General features: G+C 41.9%; 1 protein-coding gene across 1 annotated transcript; it reads right to left on the reverse strand.

The window, feature by feature from the left end:
• Positions 1-959: 959 nt before the first annotated feature.
• On the reverse strand, positions 960-17,068 carry LOC122729690 (small cell adhesion glycoprotein). The gene is made up of 4 exons (XM_043968686.1): positions 16,944-17,068; positions 16,018-16,086; positions 3,157-3,240; positions 960-1,811 (listed from the first exon to the last, which is right to left on the reverse strand). The coding sequence occupies exons 2-4, from the start codon at positions 16,049-16,051 to the stop codon at positions 1,636-1,638; spliced, it is 294 nt and encodes a 97-aa protein (XP_043824621.1). The 5' UTR covers positions 16,052-16,086; positions 16,944-17,068; the 3' UTR covers positions 960-1,635.
• Positions 17,069-17,526: the final 458 nt, after the last annotated feature.

Genomic DNA, 17,526 nt, shown 5'->3' on the forward strand with positions numbered 1-17,526 from the left:
GGGATCAGCATGAGCTGGGAAGTGGTCATCTTGGTTCCCCATGCTAACACTGGCACTTCTGGTGGGCCCCATTTCCTATTGCCCATGGATTTCTGATATTTTGTCCAGTTCTAACTTGATGAAATCACTTATTGTTATTTATTATTGGATTTCTAGATCATTAATTTGATCTCTTACTATTTTTAGGGTTTTTTTTGCTAGATAGAGTAGGCATGTGGAATGTAGTCCACCTGCCTCTGGTCAAGAAATGGCTTTAGGCAGAAGCGCTCACCTCCAGTCTCTCCGCTATTTCAGATCCATACTCCACAAATAGTTAACAAAGCAATTTCCCTAAACCACATATCTGACCATGTCCTTGACTCAAAAAACCCCATACTTCAGTGACTCCCTATTGACTCTGGTATCATATGTAATCTCATCCTTTTAAATACTTTTCTGTCACTTTTATAATATATATATAATTATTAGTACTGTATTACACGTATATAATTTATAACTAGGTAAATATACACATATTGGATTATCTGCTTATGTGCTTGATACTCCTACTTGCTCTAGGAATATAAGCTCCAGATGGGTCCAGATTTGGGACAGATAAATCCCAAATGTGGATAGTTTAATGTTGACTATTATTCTCTTTATTTCTTTTTTTTTTCCTTTTTTTTTTTTTTTTTGCAGGGCAATGAGGGTTGAGTGACTTGCCCAGGGTCACACAGCTAGTAAGTGTCAAATGTCTGAGGTCAGATTTAAACTCAGGTCCTCCTGAATTCAGGGCTGGTGTTTTATCCACTGTGAAATCTAGCTGCCCCCTTATTAACCATTTTTTTTTTTTTGGATGGGTTAAGTGAGGGTTAAGTGACTTGCCCAGGGTCACACAGCTAGTAAGTGTCAAGTGTCTGAGGCCAGATTTTAATTCAGGTCTTCCTGAATTCAGGGCCAGTGCTTTATCTACTGCACCACCTAGCTGCCCCCGACTATTATTCTCTACCTCCTGTAAATGAAAATAAAAATGAAAATGAAAAGTTTTAATTCAGATAAAAAAATAACACAAATACAAGACTGGATTGAGAATAAGAGACTGGACTGGGGAGCAAGGGGCTTGAGAAAAGGGTATGGCCCAGATACTAGCAGGTGAGGTCAGTTAATGGTTGAATTATTACCACCATCACCACAACCATCCCCCTCCCCAAGCTGGCTGTGCTAGTTAGCAAGATACCAAATAACTTTCTGGGGCCAGTGGTTAGGATTCTTCATGAGTTACATGATGCAGCCAGGAGGCTAGGAGTATGGAGTAGGATTGGGTGACCCCCATCACCATTCCCCCACCAAATAAGAGTACAGGAGGTAACTGGGTAAGCGTTCACATGCCCTATCTAGTTATAAAGGCCATTTGGCCTATGCCACTAGGATCCATGACAAAGGTCTAGCTAAAGGCATCAGAATCTGCTTTTTCTACTTCCCTTTGTCCCCTGGGTCTCTGGGTCGGGGGTGTCCCTGGATCCTGATCTAGAGAGAACACAGACTTGCCCATTATCACCACCTGTCTCTGGCTTCAGATGCATCTTCCACCTAATAAATTAAACACTCAGTCTTGCATTTGGAGGCCAGAGGAATTCTTTGGGAGCCTGGGAGCCATCAGATGAAATATTCCTCCTTCTTCCCCTGGACTGAGGCATTCTCCATTTGCAGAGTCGCACTGGCTTCTCCTTCCGGGGGCTCATAGGTGATATAGCTGCCTTTGTTCTTGTACAGGTAAACGATGATGATGATCAGGACTGAGAGCAGGGTGATGAAGACCACTGTGATAACAACTTAGGAAGAAGAGGGGAGACATACGATTCTCGAAGGGCTATTTAATATCCAACATTTCATAGGGGAACTAATCTGCACAAGTCCTGCCATTTCCCCCCCTTTCCCCAAAATTTTGCTTTGTCTCCCACCTTTTCCTATAAATCAATTCCTTTTCCTCCCCTCTCCTCTCCTATGCAAGCCAGCATCAAGCTAAGCAAACCTCCCCAAATGCTGCCTGTTGCCTTAACTTCTATGCTCAAGGGACAAGGATATTCCCCCCCCTCCCCCAATGAGTTAAAAAGCAGGTCCCAGACAGCTGCAGATGACTCTGATAGAACAGGAAGGAGGGAAACAGGAAACAGTTTATCTCAACAGGAAAGATTTTCCAAACCATAGCTAATCTTCTCAGGCAGTTTTGCTGAGCTCTCCTATCCTTCCTTTCACCTGCTCCCTAATTTGGTCACCGACCAGCCACACACAGGGTAACTTGTGTCATAGTGACATAATGTCAACTCAACAACTCCTGGAGATTGACATGTCTACCTGCCTCCCTCCAAACCTATCATTTTACTTCCTCCCTTTGCCCGCAAGTTTAAGTGATTTATTTTGAATGTAATGCTAATCGTTAAAATTGTTTTGCAGCTATTCCATTTAAACATGAGTTTCAGTGTATTCAACTGTCCAAACCCATAAGTCTCTCTCAGACTAACTTGCCCATGAGTTCAATCCCAGTCATAGTTAGGATGTGCTCTGTCCTACTCTTTAAATGTACTTTAGTTATTTCTTGCCAGATTTCTTTAAATTTCTCACATTAATTATAATTATAATATCCCTTTAGTATACCACAATTTATGTAACCATTCCCCTGTTCCTAGATATTCAGGTTGCTATAAATATCTTTGAACAAATAGTTTTTTTTCCCTTTTTGGTAACACCCTGAGGATATATTCCTGACAATGAAATTAGCAAGCCAAATGATCATTTTAATTTGAGGATAATAATAATAAGAACTAGCATTTATATAGGCTTGGCTGTGGATAGTATTTTATCTTTGAGGACCAATGTAGCCAGCTTTTGAAAAGATCATCACTGGGTTAATAGATTCTCAAAATACTGAACTAAGTGTGAGAGGGAAAGATTGCATAATGGCCTATATACATAAACCTGCCAATCATTGTTTAGTAACCACAGTATGGTTGAGAAAAAAAGGCCTTAGATTCCCATTGGTTGGATCATTTCTGGGCATTTGACTATTGGCATCAGAAGCTGCTTTCTCTATATCCTCTGGGTCTCTTGTGAACACTCAGCAGTCTTTTTTTTTTTTTAAACCTAAGAAAGAGCCCTTGGTCCCAGTGGCTTCTTTACCTGCAATGACTGCAGTGTTGGCAACAGCTGTAGGAGTCAGTGTTTCAGTGGCCTGTAGGAGTGGAGTGGACATCAGCTCATCTTCTGGCATATTCAGAAGAGGGGGCAAAGAAAACACAGTTAATCTAGCAGTAGGTGCTATTTTTATTCCTTCTTCCCTTCTCTCCACTACTGAGGAAACTGCCAGTTTCTCAATCATCCTCCACATCAGATCCTGATTTTTTAAAAAATCTTATTTTTGTTAAGATTTTTATTTTTTACATTGCTTTCATTTTTCAACCTGTTTTTTCCCTGTCTCCTTCCCATCAAGCTATTCTTTGCAACAAATATTTAAAAGGAAGGGGGGAAAGGCAGTTAAACAAAACCAATCAAAATATTTACCATGTCTGACAACATAGGTAATAGCTCTGTACCCATAGTCCTTTCACCTCTGCCAAAAGGGGAGAGAAGTACATTTTCTCAATTCTTCTCCAGGGCCAATTTAGCAGTCACAATTCAGAATTGCAGGGCTGGAAAGGCTTTCAAGGATCATTTAGTTGAATCCCCACATTTTTGGAGATATAAATCCTGATTAAGTGGAATGAACACTGACTCCTGATTCTGGGAAAGGCAAATGATCTCTATCAGCCTCAGTTTCCTACTCAGTAAAATGGGACAATATTTACAAAAACTTTATTGTTTTTCCTTCATCCTTGAAGACGAACTATGTAACTTCATAGGGTTGCAAGAAAAGCTTGAAGAAGGAAGGAAGAAAGGAAGAAAGAAAAGAAGGAAGGAAGGAAGGAGGGAGGGAGGGAGGGAGGGAAACAATAAGTACCTACTATGTGCCAGGGACTATGCTAACTGCTTTAGAAATATTATTTGATCTTCACAGCAACCCTGGGAGGTAGGTACTATTATTATCTCCATTTTACAGTTGGAATTATAAAGTGCTATATAAACTATAAATGTGAAGGTTTTACTTTACAAATGAAGAAACAGGTGAAAAGATTGGCCCAGGGTCCTTTTAACTCTTGGTCTAATTATCCCTTCTCAGGCACCTTGAAGTTTTACTCTCAGTTTAGGTTTCAAGGCCCTTTTATCAACTAATCCCACCCTTCACCCCAAAATCTAACTCTTCTCATAGCCTTTGACATCACAATGACTACCTGCCCTTCCCTCATTTCTCGTCGGAAACTTTTAGAGGTACATGCCCTAGGTGAGAGCAGTTTCTCTAGAAAGGCCCTGTTAAAAATAAGAGAAGAGAGGCTTCTAATCTTCTCCCACTAACACATTAGTATGGACTACCTTAAGGAACTAATTAGGACTTTGGCCCAGAAGGAATGGGGCAGACAAATAGAGGCTGGGGAGGGGGGGTTTGGAATAGCAAGAGGCAGGGTGGCACACATTCATCCACATACACAGGCACATGCATGCGCGCGGCGTGTGCACGCGCGCACACACACCCACCCACACCCGTCTAGTATCAAGCAGCAATACCAGAAATCATAAGAGTCACATTTAGAGCTGGAAGGGATGTGAAGAATCATTGAAGAGGACTTCATTAGCTTAATTATTTATTTATTTGCAGCACAATGAGGGTTAAGTGACTTGCCCGGGGGTCACAAACTAGTCAAGCATCTGAGGCTGGATTTCAACTCAGGTCCTCCTGAATCCAGGGCCAGTGCTTTATCCAATCTACCCCAGCTTTCTTTCTGTCCTCACTGTCCCCACCCAATTTCCCTTCCTCCTTCCAACCACTCAGATATCTTCGAAGTAGAAATGACATTCTAGAATTTCAACACAAAGCAACAATACCATAAAACAACAAAAAATATTAAAGAGCAAAGGTGAAAAAAAAAGAAGAAAATGTGTTATCTTACTCTCTCCTCTCACCCCAGTGAATTCCTCTTCCTCTCTCTTTCCATTCTTTTCTTTAGATCAAGACATAACAAAACTTACTCTCAGGCAAAAACTATTAACTTGGAAAACAGATTGAGGAGAAAAAAAAAATTAAGAATCATTGGATTTAACTGAATGCCATAACCCCCCCCCCAAAAAGAGCCTGGACATTCTATTTCTTTCTTTTTTTTTTTTTTTTGTGAGGCAATTGGGGTTAAGTGACTTGCCCAGGGTCACACAGCTAGTAAATATTAAGTGTCTGAGGTCAAATTCGAACTCAGGTCCTCCTGACTCCAGAGCTGGTGCTCTATCTACTGTGCCACCTAGCTGCCCTAGACATTCTATTTCAAGAAATCTTAAAACTGTCCAGATCTTCTAGTAGCAGAGGGAAATGGGAAATAAACAGAATCCACCAATCACCTCCTGAAAGAATCCCCCAAAATGAAAACTCCAAGAAACACTATAGTCAAAATCGAGAGTTTCCAGGTCAAAGAAAAAAGAATACTGCAAGCAGCCAGAAAGAAAGAATTAAAGTACCAAAGAGCTGTGGTCAGGATCACACATGATTTAGCAGCCACCACTATAAAGGAATAGGAAACCTGGAATATAATATTCCATAAGGGAAAGGATATGGGGCGGGGGCAGCTAGGTGGCACAGTGGATAAAGCACCAGTCCTGGATTCAGGAGGACCTGAGTTCAAATCCGGCCTCAGACACTTGGCAGTTACTAGCTGTGTGAGCCTGGGCAAGTCACTTAACCCTCATTGCCCCACAAGAACAAACACAAACACAAACAAAAAGGATATGGGTTTACACCCAAGAATAACTTACTCAGCAAAACTGATTATAATGCTATAGGAGAGGAAAATGAAACTCTAATTAAATAAGGGAATTCTAAGCATTTCTGATGGGAAAATAATAATAATAAAAAAAAGATCAGAGCTATGGAGAAACTTTGAAATTCAAACACAGGGGGCAGCTAGGTGTCGCAGTGGAAAGAGCACCGGCCCTGGAGTCAGGAGTACCTGAGTTCAAATCCGGCCTCAGACACTTAACACTTACTAGCTGTGTGACCCTGGGCAAGTCACTTAACCCCAAATGCCTCACTAAAAAAAAAAAAGAAATTCAAACACAGGAGTAAAGAGAAACATAAAATGGTGAACCCAGATGAACAATGACTAAACAAGTACTAAATAAGGGTAAATTGCTTACATTCAAATATGAAGAAATGATACATTTGGAATCCTATCACCATCAGGGATTATGGAGGAAGTTCAATTAGACGAGATATGGGAATAATCCTGTTATGTGTTGATGATCTTATTATTATTATTATTATTTTTTAGTGAGGCAATAGGGGTTAAGTGACTTGCCCAGGGTCACACAGCTAGTAAGTGTTAAGTGTCTGAGGCCGGATTTGAACTCAGGTACTCCTGACTCCAGGGCCGGTGCTCTATCCAGTGCTCCACCTAGCTGCCCCTTGTGTTGATGATCTTAAGAAAAAATGAAAGGGGAGATAGTAGAGTAGAGGCAGCAACCTAATTAAACTCTCCTAAAATTTCCCTCCAAATGTTAACACCGCAAATCAAATTTTGGAGCAACAGAGCCAACAAAACATCAAGGTGAGACATTTACCTAACCCAAGACAACCCAAGTGGGTGGGCAAGAGAGATCTGTGACACTGGGGTTGGGACTGGCCTGGACCACATGTGGAAGCAACACCATCAGTGGGCCTTGGAGGTGGCTGCGACAGCAGCATCAGTAGCTTCAGGAATTCTCAGCCCAGAAACAATAAGAGGGTTGGAAAACTGGTCAGAAAGAGATAATAGGACACCCCTTTGCTGGCAGTGATTGGCAGCTCTATCAACCATGTGCAGTCAGTTCCAAGGCAGAGAGAGAGAGAGAGGAGTGCCAGTACTTGGGGTTGCAGCAGAGTAGGAGACCTGGTCACAGTTCCAGGACCAAGAAGAGAAGTAGAGCTTGTGGCTGCAGGAAAGCAGGGCCCTTTCTCAGAAAAGACCAGAGTGCAGGCCAAGAGAGCAGTGACCACACCTCTTCTGAGATCATACCACCTTGGAAGCATCCAAAATCTGCAGATCTCCATAACTAGCTCAGAAAATAGCAGCACAAAAATGATTTATGCTTGGCCCAATGCATTCTCATCCCCAGGCGAGCAGAGTCCAATTTAAACATAAAATTTAAAGTCAATAAATAGGCTGGGAAAATGAGCAAATAGCTAAAAAGGACATTGACCACAAAAAGCCACTACATTGGCAGGGAAGACTATGACACAAACTCTTAGAAGGCCAAGCTATAGGACAACAATGCAAAAACAGCTATAAGGAATGCTCTGAAGAAAAAATGCTAATTGGACCTAAGCAAAACAAGAATTCCTGGAAGAGTTAAAGTGATAAGAATGGTAGAGGAAAAATTGGGGGAAGAAATAGAAGTGATCAGAGGCACAAAAATTCACTGATAAAAAGAAGTCCTTAAAAAGCAAAATAGGGGGCAGCTAGGTGGCGCAGTGGATTCAGGAGGACCTGAGTTCAAAGCCAGCCTCAGACACTTGACACTTACTAGCTGTGTGACCCTGGGCAAGTCACTTAACCCCCATTGCCCTGCAAAAAAAAAAAAAAAGCAAAATAGGCCTAATGGTAAAAAAGGCACAAAAATTTACTGAAGAAAATAACTTCTTAAAAAACAGAATAGGTGGGGCAACTAGTTGGCACAGTGGATAGAGGACTAGGCTTGGAGTCAGGAGAACCTGAGTTCAAATCTAGTCTCAGACACTTACTAGGTATAACCTGGGACAAGTCACTTAGCCCCAATTGCCTCAACAACAAGAAAAAGAATAGGCTAAATTGAAAAAGAGGTACAAAAAACTCACCGAAGAAAATATTTCCTTAAAAATTAGAATGGACGAGTGGAAGCTAGTGACTTCACAAGACATCAAGAAACAATAAAAGTCAAAAGAATGAAAAAAAAAAGAAAATGCAAAATATCTCATTGGGGGAAAAACTGATCTAGAAAATAGATCAAGGAGAGATAATTCAAGAATTATTGTACTGGAAAGCTATGATCAAAAAAAGGGCCTATATATCATCTTTCAAGAAATTATCAAGGAAAACTGCCCTGATATCTTAGATCCAGATGGTAAAACAGAAATTGAAAGAATCTATCCATCATCTCCTGGAAGAGATTCTATAATGAAAACTCCCAGGAACATTATTATAGCTAAATTAAAATATCTCAGGTCAAGGAAAAAACATTGCAAGCAGCCAGAAAGAAATAATTCAAATATCATGCAACCAGAGTCAGGATCACACAAGATTTAGCAGGAGTGGAGGGCTTGGAATATGAAATTCTAAAAGGGAAAGAAGCTAAGATTACAACCAAGAATAAATTATCTGGCAAAACTGAGCTTAATGGGGGAAGGGGTGGGGTGGGGGATGGATTTTTAATGAAATAGAAGACTAGAAAATTTGACATTCAAACAAGAAAAGCACAAAAAGATAAACATGAAAGAGAAATGATAAGGATTCAATAAAGTTAAAGTGTTTACATTTCTGTATGGGAAGATGATATATCTAACTCTTAAGAACTTTACCATCATTAGGTCAGTTAGGAGTCTAGAAGTCCTCTGGAAGTCTAGAAGTCTAACTCTACAGAGTTAGAAGAAAAGGGCATGAGCTTGAGTTGATTATGTTGGGATGATCTAAAAAAAATTAAGGGGGTGAGAAAGAGGGATTCATTGGGAGAAGAGGGGAGGGAGAGGTAGAATGGGGAAATTTTCTCACATAAAAGAGGTACAAAAGGATGAGCTTTTACAGTGGAAGGGGAAGTAGAAAGGCAGGCAGCTGGGGCAGCTAGGTGGTACAGTGGATAAAGTACTGGCTCTGGATTCAGGAGTACCTGAATTCAAATCTGGCCTCAGACACTTGACACTTACTAGCTGTGTGACCCTGGGCAAGTCACTTAACCCTCATTGTCCCACAAAACAAAACAAAAAAAAGAAAGATAGTAATAGAAAGGCAGGCAGCGCTCAAACCTCACTCTCATCAGTTGAGTATAAGAATCTATCTTACCCAATAGGGAAATAAGAGGGGAAGGAGATAAGAGATAAGATGATAAAAGGGAGGGCAGATTAAGGGAGGCAGTGGTCAGAAGCAAAACAAACTTTTGAGGAGAGACAGGGTAAAGACAGAAAGATAAACAGAAGAAAATGGGATGGAGGGAAATACATAGTAATCATAACTGTGAGTGTGAATGGGATGAGCCCACCCATAAAATGGAAAGAGATGGCAGAATGGATTAAAAACTAGAATCCAACAATATCCTGTTTACAAGAGACACCCTTGAATAGAAAGACAACAGCAGAGTTAAAATAAGTGGCTAGAGGGCAGCTAGGTGGCGCAGTAGATAAAGCACCAGCCTTCGATTCAGGAGTACCTGAGTTCAAATCCAGCCTCAGACACTTGGCATTTACTAGCTGTGTAACCCTGGGCAAATCACTTAACCCTCATAGCCCTGCCAAAAAAAAAAGTGGCTAGAGCAGAATCTTATATTTCAGCTGAAGTAAAACAAAACAAAACAAAGCAGAGGAAGCAATCATGATTTCTCAAAGCAAAAGCAAAAAAAAAAAACAAAAAACCCCCAAACCAAAACCTAATTAAAAGAGATAATAAAACTAACTACATTTTGTTAAAAGGTACCATAGACAATAGGGGCAACTAGGGTCCCATAGTGGAGAGAGTGCTGACCTCAAAGTCAGGAAAACTCATTTTCCTGAGTTCAAATCTGGCCTTAAACACTAGTTCTGTGACCCTGGGGAACTCATCTAACCTTGTTTACCTGTTTTCTCATCTATAAATGAGCTGGACAAGAAAATGGCAAACCATTCTAGTATCTCTGCCAATTAAACATATGGTATTATGAAGAGTTGGACACGACTGAACAATAAACCATACACAATGAATATTAAATTTTTTAATAGCAAGTTTCTCTGATAAAGGCCTCATTTCTCAAATATATAGGAAACTGAGTCAAATTTTAAAAAATAAGAGCTATTCCAAGTGATAAATGGTTAAAGGATATGAACAGGCAGTTTTCAGAAGAAGAAATCAAAGCTAGGAGTCATGTGAAAAAATGTTCTAAATCACTGATTAGAGAAAGGCAGATGTTTGAGGGGATAAGGTAAAATAGGCACACTAATGAACTGTTGGTGGAAATTGTGAAGTGGTCCAACCATTCTGGAGAACAATTTGGAACTTGGCCTGAAGGATGATAAAACTGTGCATACCCTCTGACCCAGAAATACAGCTATTAGATCTATTCCTCAAAGAGATAAAAGAAAAAGGAAAATACAAAAATACTTATATCAGCTTTTTTTTTTTGTAGTGGCAAAGAAATTGGAAATTATGGGGATGCTCATCAATTGGGGAATAGTTGAACAAGTTGTAGCATATGATTGTGATGGAATACTATTGTTTTAAGAAATAATGAGGGGGGCAGCTAGGTGGCGCAGTGGATAGAGCACTGGCCCTGGAGTCAGGAGTACCTGAGTTCAAATCTGGCCTCAGACACTTAACACTTAACTAGCTGTGTGACCCTGGGCAAGTCACTTAACCCCAATTGCCTCACTAAAAAAAAAAGAAATAATGCAGGAGGGTAGTAGTGTCAGAAAAACATAGGAAGACCTATATGAACTGGTACAAAGTGAAGTGAGCAGAATCAGGAAAACACTGTATACAGTAATAGCAATATTGTAATTATGATCAACTGTGAAAGGCTTAGCTACTCTGATCAATACAATGATCCAAGAATACAATGATGAAAAAAATGCTATTCATCTCCAGAGAGAACCAATAAACTCTGAGTACAAACTGAACTATAATTTTTCACATGTTCTTTATTTGTCTTGCTTTTTTTGTGATGTGGCTAATATGGAACTTGTGTTTTGCATGTTTTCACATGTATAATTGATATATTGCTTGCCTTCTCAGTGGGTGGGGAGGGGTAGAAGAGAGGGAATTTGAAACTCAAAAATATTTTTTTTTAAAGAGAAAGAGAAAAAAATGAATGGGTGGCTCACATGAGCAACAAGATGGTGGACTACACAATTTCTCTTCATGACCCCTCAAAAATAGAAATTATGCACCAAAGATAAAGCAACTTAGCTGAATTTTCCATGGTCTAAGGACCCCCAGAATCTAAAAGAAGGTTAACCCTGCCCCTGTTTTAGCCCAGCATCTCACTGACCCTGACTTCATTTAGTATTACTTCTAACCTCCAAGGCTATACCAATTTGTAGAACAGAAGTAGTTGAAGGTAGAACCAATTTAAAGAAAGCTTGATCAAAAACCCAATGGAGGGGCAGCTAGATGGCGCAGTGGTTAAAGCACCAGCCCTGGATTCAGGAGTACCTGAGTTCAAATCCGGCCTCAGACACTTGACATTTACTAGCTGTGTGACTCTGGGCAAGTCACTTAAACCCCATTGCCTGCAAAAAAAAAAAAAAAAAAAAAACAACCCAATGGAGGGGGCAGCTAGGCGGCGCAGTGGATAAAGCACTGGCCTTGGATTCAGGAGGACCTGAGTTTAAATCCAGCCTTTGACACTTGACACTTACTAGCTGTGTGACCCTGGGCACGTCACTTAATCTTCATTGCCCTGCAAACAACAACAACAACAACAACCAAAAAAACCCCCCCAGTGGAGTAAAGTCAACCTGAGGGCATTTAAAGATGAAAATGGAAGATCAACAAACAGCAAAAACAAAAACAAAAAACCAGAAGAGATTTACTAAGATTTTTCTAAGAATTTTATTTATTTATTTTACCATCAAGGACAGCAGAACCAACACATTTGAAACACATGGATAAGCTTATAGCTTATAGAAGAAAAGACACTAAAGAGAATGAAGATGGAAAAAGCATCTGGATGAGAATAAGAGTTCCATGAACAAGTGGGATGTGGGAATCAATTCTCATTATTCCCAACCGCCTCTAGGACAAGATAATATAACCAGTTGGTGGATAAACATTAAACACCTACTGTGGAGCAGGTCCTGTACAAAGCCCTATGGATACAAAAAGAGGCAAAAAAATAACCTTCCTAAAACACAAGTTTGACCATGCCATTTTCCTGCTCAAGAATCTTTGGTGACTCCCTATTATCTTTAGAATAAAATACAGGGGCAGAGGGGGCGGCTAGGTGGCACAATGGATAAAGTGCCAGTCCTGGATTCAGGAGTACCTGAGTTCAAATCCGGCCTCAGACACTTGACACTTACTAGCTGTGTGAACCTGGGCAAGTCACTTAACCCCCATTGCCTCGCTAAAAAAATACAGGGGCAGCTAGGTGGCGCAATGGATAGAGCACGGGCCCTGGAGTCAGGAGGACCTGAGTTCAAATTTGGCCTCAGACACTTAACACTTACTAGCTGTGTGACCCTGGGCAAGTCACTTAACCCCAGTTGCCTCACTAAAAAAAAAAAAAAGAATAAAATACAAAGTGATACACTTAAAGCCCTCAGCTTTACAACTCCTGCCTACTTTTGTAGACTTATTGCACATTTCTCCCCTCCATGCAGTTTCTGGCTTCCTTGTGGTTTCCAAATTCAGTCCTCCTCTTGCCATTTTTTTTGAAGCTTCATACCTACAATTCATTTCCCCTTCCCCCTTAGCATTTTGAACTTCTTTCAGGGCTCAGCTAATGTACCCTCCCCTGTGGGAAACTTTTCCCTATCCCCACAGTTGTTCCCAGTCTCTCCCTCATCCTAAAATTAAGGTGTGATGTTTACCAGTTTAGATGTTGTATCTCCCACTCCCTATGGATAACTAGGTGGGGTAGTTGGATAGAGTACTGGCCCTGAAGTTGGGAGGACCTGAGTTCAAATCTCACCTCACTTATCACCATTGCTGTGTGACCCTGGGCAAGTCACTTAATCCCAATTGCCTTAAAATGTCTGGGGCCATCTCCAGTTGTTTTGATATATATCTTGCCACTGGACTCAGATGGCTCTGCAGGACAGAGGCTGGTGACTTTGCATAGCCTGTCTCACTTAAATCCAATTCACTGAAAGTCTTGACATCTCTGGCCAATGGGTCCTCTTCAAGAACAAAAGACAAACAACAACCCCCTCCCTCCCCTCAGTTCTCACCTTTAGAATAAGGTAATCTCCTTGACAGGCCAAGCCCACTGAAGGTGCCTTGTCTGATTGGATTGTCAGCCAAAATGATAATGGCCACAGTATAATAGTGAGCTTAGATTAGGAGTTCATCACTTTTACCATGGTCAAATTCTTCCACCTAGTTCCCCCTCCTTTCTCCTTGTCCCAATAAATAAAAAAGATCACATTCCTTCTTTCTGGGGCATAAAAGTCCTGCTACTCTTGAAAAAAATTTAAATGAGGAGAGGATGATGACAACACTTGGGAACCACCCCAGTCCCAGTGCAGGTTAGATCTCAACCAACAGCAAAATAAATTTGTGGGGCACTTTAACTCGTTTGTCTCTCTTTGTAGTTAACCCAGATACCAGTCCAGTTCCTTTGTCTCTCCCATTCCTGAGTTGCAGTAAAGCTCTTATCACCATGGCATCTGATCCTTTACCACTGGATTTGCTAACCTTCTTGGCTTGATACTGACTCACTGGCAGATGGCTTGCTAGGTCCCCTTTTCTGCTAGGAGACTGCCTATATTTTCTCCCAGAACTATTAGACGCCCCCCTATAGGGCAGAGCATGACATAAGCAGATTGGGATGAGGACCAACTAGGAGATGGGAGGGTAGAGGCTAGGCAGCATACGAGATCCCTGGGAAGTAGAGGACCCGGTCCTTTCAATAGTCAATAGGAAACCTCTCTGGTGGCTAGATTGGAACCTGAAAGCTGAACCACTTCCTTGCATTAATCGTCTGCCCTGCCTGTGACCTCTTCCTAAAATGGGTGTAATCTTATTTTCTCTTCTGCAGTTTATATGGACTGAAGACTGTGGTTGCAAATTTGTCTCAGTGCGCTTTCAGACAGCCAAAGACTTAGTCTGTTAATTTCTTCATTTTAAAGTCTGGGTAAATATTTCTAAAACACTTTAAAAAAATCATTCCTTAGCTCCCCATTGTCTATTGTATCAAATGGATACTCTTCAGACTGATCTGTTTGACTTTCAAGGCCTATTTAACTTCATTCCCAATGCAAATCCCTTAGGCTTCAGTGGGGTTAGTCTACCCATTGTCCTCTCTCCACTCCCCTCCCCCTTCCCACAACATACTTCTAGCTCTTAGACTATGACCAAGTAAAGGGCACCGGATTTCAGGCAGGATGACCGAAGTTGAAACGTCGACCATGCCATTTAGTATCTCACAATATCATCCCAAGTGAGATAACATTTGTTAGGCACTTACTTAGCACAGTGTCTGACACATAGTAGGCACTTAAGAAATGCTTGTTCCCTTCCCCCTTGTGTGAACCTGGGCAAATCACTTACCCCCATTCAGCCTCAGTTTCTAATTGATTAAAAAAAAAAAAAGAGGAGGTTTTTGGTTAGATGATCTCTAAGGTCCTTTCTAGCTCTAATCTCTGATCCCATGATAGCAGGCAGGAATGCTCTACTCTGACAGCAAAGTCTTCAGGACTCAAGCCAGGTCCCACCCCCTCCCTTTAGGAAGGTTTTTCTTGTATTTCAGCTGACACTAACTTCTCTCACTGCACTACTATTATACTTATAGTCCTAACCTCATAACCTGAATCATACACTGTCCTCAACTGCTCTTTAATTGTGTTCCTTGGATGATGACAGGCATACTCTTGTTGGAACAGTGAACTGGTCTGCCCATTCCGGAAAGCAATTTGGGGTTATGCTAAAAAAAAAAAAGTGACTAAAATATGTCCATACCCTTTACCATAGAGTTCCCAGGGCTGCTATTCCTGTACCCCAAGGAGGTCAAAGATAGAAAGGTATTATACCTAACAAACTCCTGTGGTAGCAAAGAATTAGAAACAAAGAAGGTGCCCATTGACTGGGCACATGAATCTAACAGCTAAATAAAGTGTGGTACATGAAAATGGTAGAATATACTGCACCATAAAAAAAATGAATAGGAAGAATTCAGAGAAGCATAGATATGAACTGATGCAGATTGAATCAAGTAGAACCAAGAAAACAATTTATGTAATTAAGGGGGGGGGCAGAAGAGAGCAAGCATTTTATTTTTTTTGAGAACAAGTATTTATTAAGTACCTACCTACTATATGCCAGGAGGTACAGAGTAGGTGCTAAAGGATTTACAAATATTATCCAATTTGAACTGCAATGATGGGAGGAAGAAAATCTCAAGCTGAATGCTATTATCATGACCAAGCATGGCCCCAGAGAATAGTTGGGAAGATATTGCTGGGTGGGGGGGGTGCTATTAGGGTGAAATATTGCATATGCTCTTAAATGATTCTCCCCCTCTTTCTTTTTAAAGCTTTTTATTAAGAGGGATGATTTACTGGGTAGGACAGAAGAGAGGGTTATGTTTGGAAATGAATTGTGCTGTAATAACAAAAGGCATCAATCAAAATACAAATTATTTTTGAAAAAAAAGTTTCCCATGTATTAGCCTTGTCTCCCTAATTATACAAGCTTGAAGACAAAAACTAGGCCTAAATTTATTAGCAAGGAAACTTCCCCTCTCAAGAGCAATGTGTTTTTGAAAATGCTAATGGTGTCACTAGAAGGTGAAGGTTACAGGCAGGACAAATCTACTCCTAGAAAGCATGAACTCACCAATGCACAGTCAGTCCACAAAGACCTCCCAGAGTCACCTTTTGTTGGCTTTAGTGACTCTAGGAGGGTGTTTCAGTTGATTGGGCCCAAAGCTAACCTGCGAGCTGCCCCTTGGTAGGTGGGTCTGAGTCAGGGTTCCGTGCAGGGGGTTTCTCCTCAGCCTAGGCTTAAGCCCCAAGAAAGGTAGTTTTCTTTCTCCTGAGACATCACTTACCTTTTGGGGGAGGTGGGGTTGGGAGACCTGTCATGGTGGCAAACGGTGTAAATGCCAGTGTCTTCACACCTGGAAAAAATGGAGAAAGGGTCAAAAAATGAAAAGGGGATCTAGAGCCAGAAGGCCCTTGCCTGTAAAGGCCTTTGGTGTTCATCCATTGGCCCTGCCCCCAGTTTCTTCAAACCCACTCCTTTTCCCGATCTCTCCATCCCTAAAGAAAGGAAGGTGGAACAACAACTCATTCTCTGTCCATTCCTGTACCTCTGAATTTCTCTGTTCTTCTGTCTCCGGTTATTTTTCTCTGGAAGTTTACCTAAGAAGTTGGACTAGTTCCAACCGTGGCTGAGGCCCACTTTTCATTGCATCTACGTTAATTTCATTTGCATTCCAGGAAAGGTCCAAACTCCACTCAGCCCGGAGTTTACTTTAACTCATCTCGAAAGGGAAATATGTAAACTAGCTCAACAACCTGGGTCGGAAGTATCAGCCCGTTGGAGATCATCCACTAGGTGTCAGGAGAGAGCTGACTCGGTCCCAGGCACCTACAACAGCCCAGAGTCGGACAGAGGGTAGGAAGGACTGGAGGGGGAGGGCACAAGTCCCCGGGATGCCAGTGGTATTAGAAAGTGTCCCCAGTTCTCTCGAGAACACGCTAGTTGACGGTGGGCAGCCTCTGCCTTGGACTCTTACTCTGAGCCATCCCATCCTCGAAACTTGAACCCTCAACCCCTACCCCACATCCCCAGTCCTGAGTATTTAACCTCTACCTTCTCCATTAAGCCCCCAATAGCCGAGCTTAGGTAGTCTGCGCTCCCAGGTCCGTCCCCTCCTCCCGCTACGCCCCACTTCTTGTCCAGAAGGCTCCAGACCTGCCCCTGAACAGAGCAAGCCCAAGGCAGAGCTGACTGGAGCGCTTCCCACCTTACCTGGAGAAGTGGAGGAAAGTCCAGGTAGAGCCAGATGGTGAGAGGACCTGTGCGCTCTGGGGTATCCCCTGGCTCGATTCCAGAGACCTTGGAGAGGGGGAGTCGCGCGGTTGAACAGGAGGCACGGGGAGGTTCACGCGTGGCGTCCCAGCTCCAGAAGCTGCGGATTGTGGTCCCTGCGGTGGCAAAGGTGACTGGGAATATGAGTGAGAGCGACCAGAAGCAACTTCCCTTCCCTCCGCCCTCCAGCCTCCTCCTTCCTCCGCCCTGCTCACCTTTCCAGTCTAACTGGCTGGGGATAAAGGGCCAGTCACACCACTCGGAGTGGGAGGGAGACCGAGAGAGACACCACAGAGATAGAGAGATTAAAGAGACCGTGAGCGACGCACACACCCAGACTCATAGAATACTGGCTAGTAGATCTGGAAAAGAGACCTGGGGACCATGTAATCCAACGCCCTCATTTTACAGATTGGGAAACTGAGGCTCAAACAGAGACACAGAAACAGAACAAAGGGAGACCAGGGAAATACAAATGAAAGGGAACGGATGAAAAGCTTTTGCACTGGTACCAAAATCACAG

Source organism: Dromiciops gliroides, chromosome 5, assembly GCF_019393635.1.
Source record: "Dromiciops gliroides isolate mDroGli1 chromosome 5, mDroGli1.pri, whole genome shotgun sequence".
NCBI classification, from domain to species: Eukaryota; Metazoa; Chordata; class Mammalia; order Microbiotheria; family Microbiotheriidae; genus Dromiciops; species Dromiciops gliroides.